The sequence below is a fragment of the Coregonus lavaretus genome (assembly GCF_964263955.1).
Source record: "Coregonus lavaretus genome assembly, contig: HAP1_SCAFFOLD_926, whole genome shotgun sequence".
In the NCBI taxonomy this organism is placed as follows: Eukaryota; Metazoa; Chordata; class Actinopteri; order Salmoniformes; family Salmonidae; genus Coregonus; species Coregonus lavaretus.
This window is the reverse complement of record NW_028160270.1, coordinates 1-20,487: the sequence shown is the minus strand read 5'-3', so window position 1 is coordinate 20,487 and position 20,487 is coordinate 1. Positions and strand designations below refer to the sequence as shown.

Sequence of the window (20,487 nt, the reverse complement as noted above, 5' to 3'; positions counted from 1 at the left end):
GCCTGTGTTCTAAAGCCCTAAAGGGCAAAAGGCTAAGGGGCTTGAGGAGAAAAGAGCTGCTGCAGGAGCCTGATTACACCTCCAGTGGGATACACTCTGGGTAGCGTCACAAATGGCACTTTATTCCCTATGTAGTGTACTGCATTTGACGGTCCAAAGTAGTGCACTGTAAGGAACACTTTTTCATTTGGGATTCACATCTGCTCTACCCTGCTCTACTCTACTCTGTTCTGCTCTACTCTGTTCTGTTCTACTCTGCACTACTTTGCTCTACTCTGCTCTGTTCTACTCTGCACTACTCTGCTCTACTCTGCTCTGTTCTACTCTGCACTACTCTACTCTACTCTGCTCTGCTCTACTCTGCTCTGCTCTGTTTTACTCTCTACTCTGCTATGCTCTCCTCTCTACTCTGCTCTACTCTGCTCTCTACTCTGCTCTACTCTGCTCTACTCTGCTCTACTCTGCTCTGTTATTCTCTGCTCTACTCTGCTCTACTCTGCTCTCTACTCTGCTCTGCTCTGTTCTACTCTTCTCTGCTCTCTGCTCTACTCTGCTCTGCTCTACTCTGCTCTACTCTCTGCTCTGCTTTACTCTCTGCTCTACTCTACTCTCTACTCTGAACTCTGAACTCTGCTCTGCTCGGCACCTCCACAGCACTATGCACACACTCAAACAAAGGAAGCAGCATGGCTGGTGCAGGCAGGGAAGGTAGGAGGAAGGATAGGAGGTGGCCTTGTCCCTGGCTTATAGCCTAGGCCAGCTCTTTTATGGCCATGCTCATATAGTATAGCGCTCCTGGGACACCTCAGAGCAGCCCACCCACCTCCCTCAGCCCATCCCAGCACACGCCAGGCCCTCTATTAGCTAACAGGCTCCCAGGCCCCAGTGGCCCCTAGGAACTCACTGTTTATGGGCTGAGGGATCAATACTCTCCCCAGAAGTGTATATTAAAGTCTGAACTGGCTGAGTAGCCTATCAGTTGATCACCGATGGAGGTGGGGGGAGGGACGCAGGATGACAATGAGCAGGTTTTGACAGCTATGGGCTGGGGGGAGGGGTGTGTGTAAACTGACCAGACGTAGTGGAGAGGGACTGTAAATCTCCACTGTACTGTACTGTATATCAGACACACCTGGAACACCCGTCCAATCCAGACGTATGCAAATGACGAATTCAAAGAAGCTGCTGATTATTCCAGCCACATCTCTCTCTCACCCGTGGCTTGATTCTCTCTGCTGCCCTCTCCTCTCTTCCTGCTGAGAAATGCAAATGTAGAGCGTACCGAACGATGTAGGCTTGTGTCCGACACGTTTCACCCCCTGGGCGTCCCCACCGACGCACATGCACATGCACACACACATACACACACATACACACACACACACACACACACGGTTCCCAGCTACCTCGTCCAGCTTCACACTAATTACCCTTGTAGTAGCGCTACGTCTGATCATCCTTGATTTTGGGATGCGCTGCTACTGCTCCTACTACTGCTGCTACTGCTCCTACTACTGCTGCTACTGCTCCTACTACTGCTGCTACTACTGCTTCTACTACTGCTGCTACTGCTGCTACTACTGCTGCTACTACTGCTGCTACTACTGCTGCTACTACTGCTCCTACTACTACTGCTACTGCTCCTACTACTGCTGCTACTGCTGCTACTACTGCTGCTACTACTGCTGCTACTACTGCTGCTACTACTGCTGCTACTGCTGCTACTACTGCTGCTACTACTGCTGCTACTACTGCTGCTACTGCTCCTACTACTGCTTCTACTGCTCCTACTACTGCTTCTACTGCTCCTACTACTGCTGCTACTGCTCCTACTACTGCTTCTACTGCTCCTACTACTACTGCTACTGCTCCTACTACTGCTGCTACTGCTGCTACTACTGCTGCTACTACTGCTGCTACTACTGCTGCTACTGCTGCTACTACTGCTGCTACTACTGCTGCTACTACTGCTGCTACTGCTCCTACTACTGCTTCTACTGCTCCTACTACTGCTTCTACTGCTCCTACTACTGCTGCTACTGCTCCTACTACTGCTGCTACTGCTCCTACTACTGCTACTACTGCTCCTACTACTGCTGCTACTACTGCTGCTACTACTGCTGCTACTACTGCTGCTACTACTGCTGCTACTGCTCCTACTACTGCTTCTACTGCTCCTACTACTGCTGCTACTGCTCCTACTACTGCTACTACTGCTCCTACTACTGCTGCTACTGCTCCTACTACTGCTGCTACTGCTCCTACTACTGCTCCTACTGCTCCTACTACTGCTGCTACTGCTGCTGCTACTGCTACTACTGCTCCTACTACTGCTGCTACTGCTCCTACTACTGCTGCTACTGCTCCTACTACTGCTGCTACTGCTTCTACTACTGCTTCTACTGCTCCTACTACTGCTTCTACTGCTCCTACTACTGCTGCTACTGCTCCTACTACTGCTGCTACTGCTTCTACTACTGCTTCTACTGCTCCTACTACTGCTTCTACTGCTCCTACTACTGCTGCTACTGCTCATACTACTGCTGCTACTACTCCTACTACTGCTACTACTGCTCCTACTACTGCTACTACTGCTCCTACTACTGCTACTACTGCTGCTACTGCTACTGCTGCTACTGCTACTGCTCCTACTACTGCTACTACTGCTCCTACTACTGCTGCTACTGCTACTGCTGCTACTGCTACTGCTCCTACTACTGCTACTACTGCTCCTACTACTGCTGCTACTGCTGCTACTACTGCTGCTACTGCTCCTACTACTGCTACTACTGCTCCTACTACTGCTGCTACTACTGCTTCTACTGCTGCTACTGCTACTGCTGCTACTGCTCCTACTACTGCTGCTACTGCTCCTACTACTGCTGCTACTGCTCCTACTACTGCTGCTACTGCTTCTACTACTGCTGCTACTGCTTCTACTACTGCTGCTACTGCTCCTACTACTGCTCCTACTACTGCTTCTACTACTGCTTCTACTGCTGCTACTGCTCCTACTACTGCTCCTACTACTGCTCCTACTACTGCTACTACTGCTCCTACTACTACTGCTGCTCCTACTACTGCTGCTACTGCTCCTACTACTGCTGCTACTGCTGCTACTACTGCTGCTACTGCTCCTACTACTGCTGCTACTGCTCCTACTACTGCTGCTACTACTCCTGCTACTGCTCCTACTACTGCTGCTACTGCTCCTACTACTGCTGCTACTGCTCCTACTACTGCTCCTACTACTGCTGCTACTACTGCTGCTACTGCTGCTACTGCTGCTACTACTGCTCCTACTACTGCTGCTACTGCTCCTACTACTGCTTCTACTGCTCCTACTACTGCTGCTACTGCTCCTACTGCTGCTACTACTGCTCCTACTACTGCTGCTACTGCTCCTACTACTGCTTCTACTGCTCCTACTACTGCTGCTACTGCTCCTACTACTGCTTCTACTGCTCCTACTACTGCTGCTACTGCTGCTACTGCTCCTACTACTGCTGCTACTGCTCCTACTACTGCTGCTACTGCTCCTACTACTGCTACTACTACTGCTACTGCTGCTACTAGTACTGCTGCTACTACTGCTGCTACTGCTCCTACTACTGCTGCTACTGCTCCTACTACTGCTGCTACTGCTCCTACTACTGCTCCTACTACTGCTGCTACTGCTACTGCTACTGCTCCTACTACTGCTGCTACTACTGCTACTACTGCTGCTACTGCTCCTACTACTGCTTCTACTGCTCCTACTACTGCTGCTACTGCTGCTACTGCTCCTTCTACTGCTCCTACTACTGCTACTACTGCTCCTACTACTGCTGCTACTGCTGCTACTACTGCTGCTACTGCTACTGCTGCTACTGCTACTGCTCCTACTACTGCTGCTACTGCTCCTACTACTGCTGCTACTGCTCCTACTACTGCTGCTACTGCTCCTACTACTGCTGCTACTGCTCCTACTACTGCTGCTACTGCTCCTACTACTGCTTCTACTGCTCCTACTACTGCTGCTACTGCTCCTACTACTGCTGCTACTGCTGCTACTACTGCTGCTACTGCTCCTACTACTGCTGCTACTGCTCCTACTACTGCTGCTACTACTCCTACTACTGCTGCTACTGCTCCTACTACTGCTGCTACTGCTCCTACTACTGCTGCTACTGCTCCTACTACTGCTGCTACTACTGCTGCTACTGCTTCTACTGCTCCTACTACTGCTGCTACTGCTCCTACTACTGCTGCTACTGCTCCTACTACTGCTGCTACTACTGCTGCTACTGCTTCTACTGCTCCTACTACTGCTGCTACTGCTCCTACTACTGCTGCTACTGCTCCTACTACTGCTACTACTGCTCCTACTACTGCTGCTACTGCTGCTACTACTGCTGCTACTGCTACTGCTGCTACTGCTACTGCTCCTACTACTGCTGCTACTGCTCCTACTACTGCTGCTACTGCTCCTACTACTGCTGCTACTGCTCCTACTACTGCTTCTACTGCTCCTACTACTGCTGCTACTGCTCCTACTACTGCTGCTACTGCTGCTACTACTGCTGCTACTGCTCCTACTACTGCTGCTACTGCTCCTACTACTGCTGCTACTGCTCCTACTACTGCTTCTACTGCTCCTACTACTGCTGCTACTGCTGCTACTGCTCCTTCTACTGCTCCTACTACTGCTGCTACTGCTCCTACTACTGCTGCTACTACTCCTACTACTGCTGCTACTGCTCCTACTACTGCTGCTACTGCTCCTACTACTGCTGCTACTGCTCCTACTACTGCTACTACTACTGCTACTGCTGCTACTAGTACTGCTGCTACTACTGCTGCTACTGCTCCTACTACTGCTGCTACTGCTCCTACTACTGCTGCTACTGCTCCTACTACTGCTCCTACTACTGCTGCTACTGCTACTGCTACTGCTCCTACTACTGCTGCTACTACTGCTACTACTGCTGCTACTGCTCCTACTACTGCTTCTACTGCTCCTACTACTGCTGCTACTGCTGCTACTGCTCCTTCTACTGCTCCTACTACTGCTGCTACTGCTCCTACTACTGCTGCTACTACTCCTACTACTGCTGCTACTGCTCCTACTACTGCTGCTACTGCTCCTACTACTGCTGCTACTGCTCCTACTACTGCTGCTACTGCTCCTACTACTGCTCCTACTACTGCTGCTACTGCTACTGCTACTGCTCCTACTACTGCTGCTACTACTGCTACTACTGCTGCTACTGCTGCTACTGCTCCTACTACTGCTTCTACTGCTCCTACTACTGCTGCTACTGCTGCTACTGCTCCTTCTACTGCTCCTACTACTGCTGCTACTGCTCCTACTACTGCTGCTACTACTCCTACTACTGCTGCTACTGCTCCTACTACTACTGCTACTACTGCTACTGCTGCTACTACTGCTCCTACTACTGCTGCTACTGCTCCTACTACTGCTGCTACTGCTCCTACTACTGCTGCTACTGCTCCTACTACTGCTGCTACTGCTCCTACTACTGCTGCTACTGCTCCTACTACTGCTGCTACTGCTCCTACTACTGCTGCTACTGCTGCTACTGCTCCTACTACTGCTGCTACTGCTCCTACTACTGCTGCTACTGCTCCTACTACTGCTGCTACTGCTCCTACTACTGCTGCTACTGCTCCTACTACTGCTGCTACTGCTCCTACTACTGCTTCTACTACTCCTACTACTGCTGCTACTGCTCCTACTACTACTGCTACTGCTCCTACTACTGCTGCTACTGCTCCTACTACTGCTGCTACTACTGCTGCTACTGCTCCTACTACTGCTCCTACTACTACTGCTACTGCTCCTACTACTGCTCCTACTACTGCTGCTACTGCTCCTACTACTGCTGCTACTACTGCTGCTACTGCTCCTACTACTGCTGCTACTACTGCTCCTACTACTGCTGCTACTGCTCCTACTACTGCTGCTACTGCTCTTACTACTACTGCTACTGCTACTGCTACTGCTGCTACTGCTGCTACTGCTGCTACTACTGCTGCTACTACTCCTACTACTGCTGCTACTACTGCTACTACTGCTGCTACTGTTGCTACTGCTCCTACTACTGCTGCTACTACTGCTCCTACTACTGCTGCTACTGCTCCTACTACTGCTACTGCTGCTACTGCTGCTACTGCTCCTACTACTGCTGCTACTGCTACTGCTGCTACTGCTCCTACTACTGCTGCTACTGCTCCTACTACTGCTGCTACTGCTGCTACTGCTCCTACTACTGCTCCTACTACTGCTGCTACTGCTCCTACTACTGCTGCTACTGCTCCTACTACTGCTGCTACTGCTCCTACTACTGCTGCTACTGCTCCTACTACTGCTTCTACTGCTCCTACTGCTCCTACTACTGCTGCTACTGCTCCTACTACTGCTGCTACTGCTCCTACTACTGCTGCTACTGCTCCTACTACTGCTGCTACTGCTCCTACTACTGCTTCTACTGCTCCTACTACTGCTGCTACTGCTACTGCTGCTACTGCTGCTACTGCTCCTACTACTGCTGCTACTACTGCTCCTACTACTGCTGCTACTGCTCCTACTACTGCTGCTACTGCTCCTACTACTGCTGCTACTGCTACTGCTGCTACTGCTACTGCTACTGCTGCTACTGCTGCTACTGCTGCTACTACTGCTGCTACTGCTCCTACTACTGCTGCTACTGCTACTGCTGCTACTGCTCCTACTACTGCTGCTACTGCTACTGCTGCTACTGCTCCTACTACTGCTGCTACTGCTCCTACTACTGCTGCTACTGCTCCTACTACTGCTGCTACTGCTCCTACTACTGCTTCTACTGCTCCTACTACTGCTGCTACTGCTCCTACTACTGCTGCTACTGCTCCTACTACTGCTGCTACTGCTCCTACTACTGCTTCTACTGCTCCTACTACTGCTGCTACTGCTTCTACTACTGCTGCTACTGCTCCTACTACTGCTGCTACTGCTCCTACTACTGCTGCTACTGCTCCTACTACTGCTACTACTACTGCTGCTACTGCTCCTACTACTGCTGCTACTGCTCCTACTACTGCTGCTACTGCTCCTACTACTGCTGCTACTGCTCCTACTACTGCTGCTACTGCTCCTACTACTGCTGCTACTGCTCCTACTACTGCTCCTACTACTGCTGCTACTGCTTCTACTACTCCTACTACTGCTGCTACTGCTCCTACTACTGCTACTACTGCTCCTACTACTACTGCTGCTCCTACTACTGCTGCTACTGCTCCTACTACTGCTTCTACTGCTCCTACTACTGCTGCTACTGCTTCTACTACTGCTGCTACTGCTCCTACTACTGCTGCTACTGCTCCTGCTACTGCTGCTACTGCTCCTACTACTGCTGCTACTGCTCCTACTACTGCTGCTACTGCTCCTACTACTGCTGCTACTGCTCCTACTACTGCTGCTACTGCTCCTACTACTGCTTCTACTGCTCCTACTACTGCTTCTACTACTGCTGCTGCTACTGCTACTGCTGCTACTGCTGCTGCTACTACTGCTACTACTACTGCTACTGCTGCTACTACTGCTACTACTGCTGCTACTGCTGCTACTACTGCTGCTGCTACTGCTGCTACTACTGCTGCTACTGCTGCTACTACTGCTGCTACTGCTCCTACTACTGCTGCTACTGCTCCTACTACTGCTGCTACTGCTCCTACTACTGCTGCTACTGCTCCTACTACTGCTGCTACTGCTCCTACTACTGCTGCTACTGCTCCTACTACTGCTGCTACTGCTCCTACTACTGCTTCTACTACTCCTACTACTGCTGCTACTGCTCCTACTACTGCTTCTACTGCTCCTACTACTGCTACTACTGCTCCTACTACTACTGCTACTACTGCTACTGCTGCTACTACTGCTCCTACTACTGCTGCTCCTACTACTGCTGCTACTGCTCCTACTACTGCTCCTACTACTGCTGCTACTGCTCCTACTACTGCTACTACTGCTCCTACTACTGCTGCTACTGCTCCTACTACTGCTGCTACTGCTACTGCTGCTACTGCTTCTACTACTGCTGCTACTGCTGCTACTGCTTCTACTACTGCTGCTACTGCTCCTACTACTGCTGCTACTGCTCCTACTGCTCCTACTACTCCTGCTACTGCTGCTACTACTGCTGCTACTGCTACTGCTACTGCTACTGCTGCTACTGCTTCTACTACTGCTGCTACTGCTGCTACTACTGCTGCTACTGCTCCTACTACTGCTGCTACTGCTCCTACTACTGCTGCTACTACTCCTGCTACTGCTTCTACTACTGCTTCTACTACTGCTGCTACTGCTGCTACTACTGCTGCTACTGCTCCTACTACTGCTGCTACTGCTGCTACTGCTTCTACTGCTCCTACTACTGCTGCTACTGCTGCTACTACTGCTGCTACTGCTCCTACTACTGCTGCTACTACTGCTGCTACTGCTCCTACTACTGCTGCTACTGCTGCTACTACTGCTGCTACTGCTGCTACTACTGCTGCTACTGCTCCTACTACTGCTGCTACTGCTGCTACTGCTTCTACTGCTCCTACTACTGCTGCTACTGCTGCTACTACTGCTGCTACTGCTGCTACTACTGCTGCTACTGCTCCTACTACTGCTGCTACTGCTCCTACTACTGCTGCTACTGCTCCTACTACTGCTGCTACTGCTGCTACTACTGCTGCTACTGCTCCTACTACTGCTGCTACTACTGCTGCTACTGCTGCTACTACTGCTGCTACTGCTCCTACTACTGCTGCTACTGCTCCTACTACTGCTGCTACTGCTGCTACTGCTTCTACTACTGCTTCTACTACTGCTGCTACTACTCCTGCTACTGCTTCTACTACTGCTTCTACTACTGCTACTGCTTCTACTACTGCTTCTACTACTGCTTCTACTGCTGCTACTGCTGCTACTGCTCCTACTACTGCTTCTACTACTGCTGCTACTGCTGCTACTGCTCCTACTACTGCTTCTACTACTGCTGCTACTGCTGCTACTACTGCTGCTACTGCTTCTACTGCTCCTACTACTGCTGCTACTGCTGCTACTACTGCTACTACTGCTCCTACTACTGCTGCTACTGCTTCTACTACTGCTGCTGCTACTGCTTCTACTGCTCCTACTACTGCTGCTACTGCTCCTACTGCTCCTACTACTCCTGCTACTGCTGCTACTACTGCTTCTACTGCTCCTGCTACTGCTGCTACTGCTACTGCTACTGCTACTGCTACTGCTGCTACTGCTTCTACTACTGCTGCTACTGCTGCTACTACTGCTGCTACTGCTCCTACTACTGCTGCTACTGCTCCTACTACTGCTGCTACTACTCCTGCTACTGCTTCTACTACTGCTTCTACTACTGCTGCTACTGCTGCTACTACTGCTGCTACTGCTCCTACTACTGCTGCTACTGCTCCTACTACTGCTGCTACTGCTGCTACTGCTTCTACTGCTCCTACTACTGCTGCTACTGCTGCTACTACTGCTGCTACTGCTCCTACTACTGCTGCTACTACTGCTGCTACTGCTCCTACTACTGCTGCTACTGCTGCTACTACTGCTGCTACTGCTGCTACTACTGCTGCTACTGCTCCTACTACTGCTGCTACTGCTGCTACTGCTTCTACTGCTCCTACTACTGCTGCTACTGCTGCTACTACTGCTGCTACTGCTGCTACTACTGCTGCTACTGCTCCTACTACTGCTGCTACTGCTCCTACTACTGCTGCTACTGCTCCTACTACTGCTGCTACTGCTGCTACTACTGCTGCTACTGCTCCTACTACTGCTGCTACTACTGCTGCTACTGCTGCTATTACTGCTGCTACTGCTCCTACTACTGCTGCTACTGCTGCTACTGCTTCTACTACTGCTTCTACTGCTCCTACTACTGCTGCTACTGCTGCTGCTACTGCTGCTACTGCTCCTACTACTGCTTCTACTACTGCTTCTACTACTGCTACTGCTTCTACTACTGCTTCTACTACTGCTGCTACTGCTGCTACTACTGCTGCTACTGCTGCTACTGCTCCTACTACTGCTTCTACTACTGCTGCTACTGCTGCTACTACTGCTGCTACTGCTTCTACTGCTCCTACTACTGCTGCTACTGCTGCTACTACTGCTACTACTGCTGCTACTACTCCTGCTACTACTGCTTCTACTACTGCTGCTACTGCTGCTACTACTGCTGCTACTGCTACTGCTGCTACTGCTCCTACTACTGCTCCTACTACTGCTGCTACTGCTTCTACTGCTCCTACTACTGCTGCTACTGCTCCTACTACTGCTGCTACTGCTCCTACTACTGCTACTACTGCTCCTACTACTGCTTCTACTACTGCTGCTACTGCTGCTACTACTGCTGCTACTGCTCCTACTACTGCTGCTACTGCTCCTACTACTGCTTCTACTACTGCTGCTACTGCTCCTACTACTGCTGCTACTGCTCCTACTACTGCTGCTACTGCTGCTACTACTGCTGCTACTGCTGCTACTACTGCTGCTACTGCTGCTACTACTGCTGCTACTACTGCTCCTACTACTGCTGCTACTGCTCCTACTACTGCTGCTACTGCTGCTTCTACTGCTCCTACTACTGCTGCTACTACTGCTGCTACTGCTCCTACTACTGCTCCTACTACTGCTGCTACTGCTCCTACTACTGCTGCTACTACTGCTGCTACTGCTCCTACTACTGCTTCTACTGCTCCTACTACTGCTGCTACTGCTCCTACTACTGCTGCTACTGCTCCTACTACTGCTTCTACTACTGCTGCTACTGCTCCTACTACTGCTGCTACTACTGCTGCTACTGCTCCTACTACTGCTCCTACTACTGCTGCTACTGCTCCTACTACTGCTGCTACTACTGCTGCTACTGCTCCTACTACTGCTTCTACTGCTCCTACTACTGCTGCTACTGCTCCTACTACTGCTTCTACTGCTCCTACTACTGCTTCTACTACTGCTGCTGCTACTGCTACTGCTGCTACTGCTGCTGCTACTACTGCTACTACTACTGCTACTGCTGCTACTACTGCTACTACTGCTGCTACTGCTGCTACTACTGCTGCTGCTACTGCTGCTACTACTGCTGCTACTGCTGCTACTACTGCTGCTACTGCTCCTACTACTGCTGCTACTGCTCCTACTTCTGCTGCTACTGCTCCTACTACTGCTGCTACTGCTCCTACTACTGCTGCTACTGCTCCTACTACTGCTGCTACTGCTCCTACTACTGCTGCTACTGCTCCTACTACTGCTTCTACTACTCCTACTACTGCTGCTACTGCTCCTACTACTGCTTCTACTGCTCCTACTACTGCTACTACTGCTCCTACTACTACTGCTACTACTGCTACTGCTGCTACTACTGCTCCTACTACTGCTGCTCCTACTACTGCTGCTACTGCTCCTACTACTGCTCCTACTACTGCTGCTACTGCTCCTACTACTGCTACTACTGCTCCTACTACTGCTGCTACTGCTCCTACTACTGCTGCTACTGCTACTGCTGCTACTGCTTCTACTACTGCTGCTACTGCTGCTACTGCTTCTACTACTGCTGCTACTGCTCCTACTACTGCTGCTACTGCTCCTACTGCTCCTACTACTCCTGCTACTGCTGCTACTACTGCTGCTACTGCTACTGCTACTGCTACTGCTGCTACTGCTTCTACTACTGCTGCTACTGCTGCTACTACTGCTGCTACTGCTCCTACTACTGCTGCTACTGCTCCTACTACTGCTGCTACTACTCCTGCTACTGCTTCTACTACTGCTTCTACTACTGCTGCTACTGCTGCTACTACTGCTGCTACTGCTCCTACTACTGCTGCTACTGCTGCTACTGCTTCTACTGCTCCTACTACTGCTGCTACTGCTGCTACTACTGCTGCTACTGCTCCTACTACTGCTGCTACTACTGCTGCTACTGCTCCTACTACTGCTGCTACTGCTGCTACTACTGCTGCTACTGCTGCTACTACTGCTGCTACTGCTCCTACTACTGCTGCTACTGCTGCTACTGCTTCTACTGCTCCTACTACTGCTGCTACTGCTGCTACTACTGCTGCTACTGCTGCTACTACTGCTGCTACTGCTCCTACTACTGCTGCTACTGCTCCTACTACTGCTGCTACTGCTCCTACTACTGCTGCTACTGCTGCTACTACTGCTGCTACTGCTCCTACTACTGCTGCTACTACTGCTGCTACTGCTGCTACTACTGCTGCTACTGCTCCTACTACTGCTGCTACTGCTCCTACTACTGCTGCTACTGCTGCTACTGCTTCTACTACTGCTTCTACTACTGCTGCTACTACTCCTGCTACTGCTTCTACTACTGCTTCTACTACTGCTACTGCTTCTACTACTGCTTCTACTACTGCTTCTACTGCTGCTACTGCTGCTACTGCTCCTACTACTGCTTCTACTACTGCTGCTACTGCTGCTACTGCTCCTACTACTGCTTCTACTACTGCTGCTACTGCTGCTACTACTGCTGCTACTGCTTCTACTGCTCCTACTACTGCTGCTACTGCTGCTACTACTGCTACTACTGCTCCTACTACTGCTGCTACTGCTTCTACTACTGCTGCTGCTACTGCTTCTACTGCTCCTACTACTGCTGCTACTGCTCCTACTGCTCCTACTACTCCTGCTACTGCTGCTACTACTGCTTCTACTGCTCCTGCTACTGCTGCTACTGCTACTGCTACTGCTACTGCTACTGCTGCTACTGCTTCTACTACTGCTGCTACTGCTGCTACTACTGCTGCTACTGCTCCTACTACTGCTGCTACTGCTCCTACTACTGCTGCTACTACTCCTGCTACTGCTTCTACTACTGCTTCTACTACTGCTGCTACTGCTGCTACTACTGCTGCTACTGCTCCTACTACTGCTGCTACTGCTCCTACTACTGCTGCTACTGCTGCTACTGCTTCTACTGCTCCTACTACTGCTGCTACTGCTGCTACTACTGCTGCTACTGCTCCTACTACTGCTGCTACTACTGCTGCTACTGCTCCTACTACTGCTGCTACTGCTGCTACTACTGCTGCTACTGCTGCTACTACTGCTGCTACTGCTCCTACTACTGCTGCTACTGCTGCTACTGCTTCTACTGCTCCTACTACTGCTGCTACTGCTGCTACTACTGCTGCTACTGCTGCTACTACTGCTGCTACTGCTCCTACTACTGCTGCTACTGCTCCTACTACTGCTGCTACTGCTCCTACTACTGCTGCTACTGCTGCTACTACTGCTGCTACTGCTCCTACTACTGCTGCTACTACTGCTGCTACTGCTGCTATTACTGCTGCTACTGCTCCTACTACTGCTGCTACTGCTGCTACTGCTTCTACTACTGCTTCTACTGCTCCTACTACTGCTGCTACTGCTGCTGCTACTGCTGCTACTGCTCCTACTACTGCTTCTACTACTGCTTCTACTACTGCTACTGCTTCTACTACTGCTTCTACTACTGCTGCTACTGCTGCTACTACTGCTGCTACTGCTGCTACTGCTCCTACTACTGCTTCTACTACTGCTGCTACTGCTGCTACTACTGCTGCTACTGCTTCTACTGCTCCTACTACTGCTGCTACTGCTGCTACTACTGCTACTACTGCTGCTACTACTCCTGCTACTACTGCTTCTACTACTGCTGCTACTGCTGCTACTACTGCTGCTACTGCTACTGCTGCTACTGCTCCTACTACTGCTCCTACTACTGCTGCTACTGCTTCTACTGCTCCTACTACTGCTGCTACTGCTCCTACTACTGCTGCTACTGCTCCTACTACTGCTACTACTGCTCCTACTACTGCTTCTACTACTGCTGCTACTGCTGCTACTACTGCTGCTACTGCTCCTACTACTGCTGCTACTGCTCCTACTACTGCTTCTACTACTGCTGCTACTGCTCCTACTACTGCTGCTACTGCTCCTACTACTGCTGCTACTGCTGCTACTACTGCTGCTACTGCTGCTACTACTGCTGCTACTGCTGCTACTACTGCTGCTACTACTGCTCCTACTACTGCTGCTACTGCTCCTACTACTGCTGCTACTGCTGCTTCTACTGCTCCTACTACTGCTGCTACTACTGCTGCTACTGCTCCTACTACTGCTCCTACTACTGCTGCTACTGCTCCTACTACTGCTGCTACTACTGCTGCTACTGCTCCTACTACTGCTTCTACTGCTCCTACTACTGCTGCTACTGCTCCTACTACTGCTGCTACTGCTCCTACTACTGCTTCTACTACTGCTGCTACTGCTCCTACTACTGCTGCTACTACTGCTGCTACTGCTCCTACTACTGCTCCTACTACTGCTGCTACTGCTCCTACTACTGCTGCTACTACTACTGCTGCTACTGCTCCTACTACTGCTGCTACTGCTCCTACTACTGCTGCTACTGCTCCTACTACTGCTTCTACTGCTGCTCCTACTACTGCTTCTACTGCTCCTACTACTGCTGCTACTGCTACTGCTGCTACTACTACTGCTGCTACTGCTCCTACTACTGCTGCTACTGCTCCTACTACTACTGCTACTACTGCTGCTACTACTGCTCCTACTACTGCTGCTACTGCTCCTACTACTGCTGCTACTGCTGCTACTACTACTGCTGCTACTGCTCCTACTACTGCTGCTACTGCTCCTACTACTACTGCTACTGCTCCTACTACTGCTGCTACTGCTCCTACTACTGCTTCTACTGCTCCTACTACTGCTGCTACTGCTCCTACTACTGCTGCTACTGCTCCTACTACTGCTGCTACTACTGCTGCTACTGCTCCTACTACTGCTGCTACTGCTCCTACTACTGCTGCTACTACTGCTGCTACTACTGCTGCTACTGCTCCTGCTACTGCTCCTACTACTGCTGCTACTGCTCCTACTACTGCTGCTACTGCTCCTACTACTGCTGCTACTGCTCCTACTACTGCTGCTACTACTGCTACTACTGCTGCTACTACTCCTGCTACTACTGCTACTACTGCTTCTACTACTGCTTCTACTACTGCTACTACTGTTGCTACTGCTACTGCTACTACTACTACTACTGCTGCTACTCCTGCTAATACTGCTGCTACTGCTGCTACTACTGCCATTGTTTCCACTTGTTAGACCCTCACTGCATGACGTTGTTTGGTCCTGATTAAATAATACTGATAAAAGGAGTGAAAACACACAGCAGCGTGCTGGTTGTGGTATTAAAGAGAGGGACAGGAGGGTGAGCTGTGCATGTCTAATGGTGTCCTGATTCATTTAGGAATGATTGTTCTGGGGCCAATGATTCATCCCTGCAGGACGTGATGTGTCAGCGGGAGAATAAAGGATTAAAACAGGAGTAACATTGTGGAATAATAATAATTAATAGATTCAGATCCTGGTAAAACAGACAGAGGCCTTGAAGGAGAATTTTGCTTTTTTACAACCAAATTAAAATGTTTACCAATATTCAATTTTGTTGCAACTCGAGCGATACCTCTCTGTCCATTCTAGCAGCAGGCTACACGGAGAATGGAACAGTTGGATACGGTAAAACGTTGCGGATAAAGTTTGGAATGACACAATTTCATGTCTACAACATCTAAAGACCTGCATCACTCTACTGAGCGTTTCCGTTTCTAAGAGGATGTATTTGTGTATTTTTGGAGCCTTTGTTCAGGTCTTTTTAGAGCCCCCGTACTGTACAAAGAGGATGTATTTTTAGAGCCCCCCGTACTGCACAAAGAGGATGTCTTTTTAGAGCCCCCGTACTGTACAAAGAGGATGTCTTTTTAGAGCCCCCGTACTGTACAAAGAGGATGTATTTTTAGAGCCCCCGTACTGCACAAAGAGGATGTCTTTTTAGAGCCCCCGTACTGTACAAAGAGGATGTATTTTTAGAGCCCCCCGTACTGCACAAAGAGGATGTCTTTTTAGAGCCCCCGTACTGTACAAAGAGGATGTATTTTTAGAGCCCCCGTACTGTACAAAGAGGATGTATTTTTAGAGCCCCCGTACTGTACAAAGAGGATGTATTTTTAGAGCCCCCGTACTGTACAAAGAGGATGTATTTTTAGAGCCCCCGTACTGTACAAAGAGGATGTATTTTTAGAGCCCCCGTACTGCACAAAGAGGATGTCTTTTTAGAGCCCCCGTACTGTACAAAGATGATGTATTTTTAGAGCCCCCGTACTGTACAAAGAGGATGTCTTTTTAGAGCCCCCGTACTGCACAAAGAGGATGTCTTTTTAGAGCCCCCGTACTTTACAAAGAGGATGAGGAAGTGAATAGCTGCTTGGGGTAAGTTTCCCAAAAACAAGTCAAATCGCAGAAAAAGTGTCTGGACCCTTCTATAACATGACATTTACATATCTTTATTTGATTTGGTTGTAAAAAAAGCTAAATTCTCCTTTAAAGAGCAGAGAGGAGGGAGGGACAGAGGGAGGGAGAGAGAGGGGAGGGTGGGGTGTGAGAGAGGGAAGGAGAGAAAAAGGTTGGGAAGGAGGGGGTGGGGGGAGAGAAAACACACAGAGCCCTTGAAAAGCAGAGAGGGATGGAGGTAGGGAAGGAGGGGTGGCTCCCATCTCTCTACCATGGACCAGATAATTAACTCCTGGGGAAAAACTGTGAAGAGGGTCTCTCTCTCTCTCTCTCTCTCTCGCTCTCTCTATCTATCTCTCTCTCTTTGTCTCTCTCCCCTCTCTGTGTCTCTCACTCAATAAACATTTTCAATTTAAATTTAGAGAGATTTATTGGCATGGGAAACGTGTTTACATTGCCAAAGCAAGTGGAATAGACAATAAACCCAAGGGAAATAAACAAGGGAAATAAACAATTAGAAATGAACAGTAAACATTACACTCACAAAAGTTTTAAAAGAATATAGACATTCTCTCTCTCTTGATTTATAACATGAAGGAGGGGCCAGATTGCAAAGCATTGTTACATAAATAGCAGACTTCCCTTCATGGATGTTTTCACAGTTAGATTGGAAATGAGGAGCACGGATAGGGGAGGGTGCTAGCCGACCGGAGGGGGGTAGAGGGGTAGAACTGAAATGAGATGGCGATGCTAATGCATTCCTTCTAAGGAATAAATGTAGGGTAATATGAGCACCAATATATTTATTTATCATTCCTTTGGTTTTTAGCTGTGCTTTACCCTTGTCTTTCTCTAGCTGGCATGTTTTGGACCATAACATATCTTGTTTAAATGTCTGTTTAAATAGCCTCTTACTTTTTTCTATTTTTTTACCCATGGCATCTAGAATTAGTCGTTGTAGTTCTATTGATTATAGACCACTATCCTGAAGGGTGCTTCTCTGATATGGTTTGACTCATAGCAGCGCATGGTGAGTGGAGATCTGTGAAATGTGGCGCCCAGGGCAGTCCATTGGTTTGTGCTCTTCTTAGAAACCCAGTGTCTCTAAGGCCCCTCTGAGGCAGGAAGCATAACTATGACTCAGGTCATTCTAATTTCCGTTAGCCGTAACCTGCTCACTTTCCTTCATTGTCCTATCAGACCTATCCAGTCCAGCAACTCCTTTGGAATGTGGCGATAAAGGTTTCCTTCCATTGTCTTCTGTCACCATCCATTCCACTGTTCCCTAACTCATTGTTGCCTTGGTGAGGGTGAACTCCTCCCCAGCAGGCAGTTACTGAATTAAGAGCCTTTTCCATCCGTTTTTATCTGCTTCCCCTTTGACTGAGTGTGATTCACAATGTGCTAACTTTCCTTTATTCACCACTCCCTCTCTCTTTCTGCCTTTCTTTCAGAATCATGTGAAGACCCTGGTGAAGATACAAGTGTGAACCTAGCCTTTGAGAAGACGAAGAGGAAGGTAGCCTAGCTTCCTTCCCTCCCACTCCTCCTCCTCCTCCTCCTCCTCCTCCTGTTTACTCTGCTGTTGCCTTGCCCCTAGAGGAATGGAGGGCCGGCGGTCGCGGCGGGTCACACGACGCAGCAGCAGGACTTTCCCAGCGGGCCCTAGAGGGGGCGCTGTGCTGGCCATGCTGGGCCTGTGGCTGTTAGCTATCGCTGCCACCGTGTGCCAAGGCCAGATCACCTTCACCAGCTTCCACCCGGAGCGCCGTGAGTGGGCCTTCAACCACCTGACGGTCCACCAGACAACGGGGGCACTCTACATTGGAGCGGTCAACCGCGTCTACAAGCTCTCGGGTAACCTGACACTCATGGTGTCCCACGACACGGGTCCTGAGGACGACAACAAGGCGTGCTACCCGCCCCTCATCGTCCAGCCCTGCTCTGAACCCCTGACCTCCACTAACAACGTCAACAAACTGCTTCTCATAGACTACAGCCAGAATCGTCTGCTGGCCTGCGGTAGTCTCTACCAGGGAGTCTGCAAGCTGCTGCGTCTGGATGATCTCTTCATCCTAGTGGAGCCGTCCCATAAGAAAGAGCACTACCTCTCCAGCGTCAACCAGACAGGCACCATGTACGGGGTCATCGTGCCCTCCTCCCAGGGCCAGGATGGGACTCTCTTCATCGGGACGGCCGTAGACGGTAAACAGGACTACTTCCCCACCATCTCCAGCCGTAAGCTCCCCCGCGACCCAGAGTCCTCGGCCATGCTAGACTACGAGCTTCACACAGACTTCGTCTCGTCTCTGATAAAGATCCCGTCAGACACGCTAGCGCTGGTGTCCCACTTCGACATCTACTATGTGTACGGCTTCGCCAGCGGCTCCTTTGTCTACTTCCTGACCGTCCAGCCCGAGACGCCGGAGAACAGCATGTCATCAGGTGGATCCTCCAACGACCTCTTCTACACCTCGCGCATTGTCCGCCTCTGCAAGGATGACCAAAAGTTCCACTCATACGTTTCTTTACCCGTGGGCTGCGTGAGGAACGGCGTGGAGTACCGTCTCCTGCAGGCCGCCTACCTAGCCAAGCCGGGCCGTGTGCTGGCCGCCTCGCTCAACATCAGCGCCACGGACGACGTGCTCTTCACCGTGTTCTCCAAGGGCCAGAAGCAGTACCACCGGCCGCCAGATGACTCGGCGCTCTGCGTGTTCACCATTAAGGACATCAACGCCCGCATCAAGGAGCGCCTGCAGTCCTGCTACCAGGGAGAGGGCAACCTGGAGCTCAACTGGCTGCTGGGAAAAGACGTGCAGTGCACTAAAGCGGTGAGTTACAGAGGAGACACGCGCACGCACGCACACACACACATACACTTACACACACACACACACACACACACACACACACACACACACACACACACACACACACACACACACACACACTGGCCCTGACAGAATAAAAGGCCCTGACAAAGATTACAGAACTACAGAGGAACGCACATAACTGTGCATACTTCACAGTTCTCTCTCTGTACTCATACCTCAATGTCCATTATTGCTCACTAGTGTCATGGTCTATAGTTACCATTTCTACAGAGAACAATGACAGTGCACCCTTTTACATTCTCAACAAATGTACAATAGCTAGACTCATCTTACACAGTGTAAGGCCAAGGCCATTGTTGACATTGGTGAAACCTGACATCATTATTAAATGTTTTTGTCCATCCACACCTCTGCTTTCATGAACAGAAAGATTATGTGAAGCAGGCAGCTCTCTTCCACAGGGAGTTCACATCAGCCTCAGTTCGATGTAGAAAGCCAGCAGAATAATTCATTTACATTTTACAATGACTGTAGTCTACTGAGGTTACCGTTGGTAATAGCTTACAGAGTCGGTCTCAGCTCAGTTCTAATAGCCTGGGTACCAGTCTGTTTGTGCTAACGTTCCACTCATTGCCACTCCATGTTTGGAATATGACACGGAGTGGAACGTCAGCTCTAATGTTTCCTCTAGACATTAAACAACAGGGCAGCAACCACAGCTCATCAATGACCCTAGAAACCACAAGGTTGAGTCTGAGACTGAGAGGAACTATGGTGGCACACACTCATAATAGTAACACACAGCAATCAAGATAACTACCTTTGACTGCTCTACAGATGTAGGATCTTAATTTGCAGGATAATTTTGCTGCAATGCAGGACATTTACAACTTGTAGTGTATTTGAGGTTTAAAAAGGTGTCTGAAGTTTGTAATTTCCACAAAAGTTTGACATTTCAGACTTGCTTTTCCCTTACCAAAAATGTATCAACCCCTACAAAAATGTCCATTAATTATAATCCAAATAATAATTCACATTTCCTGTTGCTGCAGGATTATTTTCCTGCTGTAGCAAACTGGCGCAAATTGAGATTCTACATCTGTACTTTGCAGGGGTACAACACTTTCCGTTATCAAATCATTCTCACACTACATGTAATTAGACCTAATTGTTTTGCAGCTCCGATAGGGGGGAGCAGAACAGGCACATTAAAGACTACCTGAATGACAGAGAACATTTTCACAAATTAAGGAGGGGATTTATTTTCCTTGGCAACCA

The 20,487-nt window shown here is 49.8% G+C and overlaps 1 protein-coding gene across 1 annotated transcript in view; it reads left to right on the top strand.

The window, feature by feature from the left end:
- The window catches only part of LOC311121958 (plexin-A2-like), a gene marked incomplete at its 3' end in the record, with an annotated part of 123,335 nt that extends 104,057 nt beyond the window's left edge, over nt 1–19,278 (top strand). The window contains exon 4 of the mRNA XM_084196386.1: nt 17,830–19,278. Within this exon, the coding sequence (XP_084052512.1) occupies nt 17,980–19,278 (1,299 nt within the window). The remainder of the gene's footprint in view (nt 1–17,829) is intronic.
- Between the last annotated feature and the right edge of the window lie 1,209 nt (nt 19,279–20,487).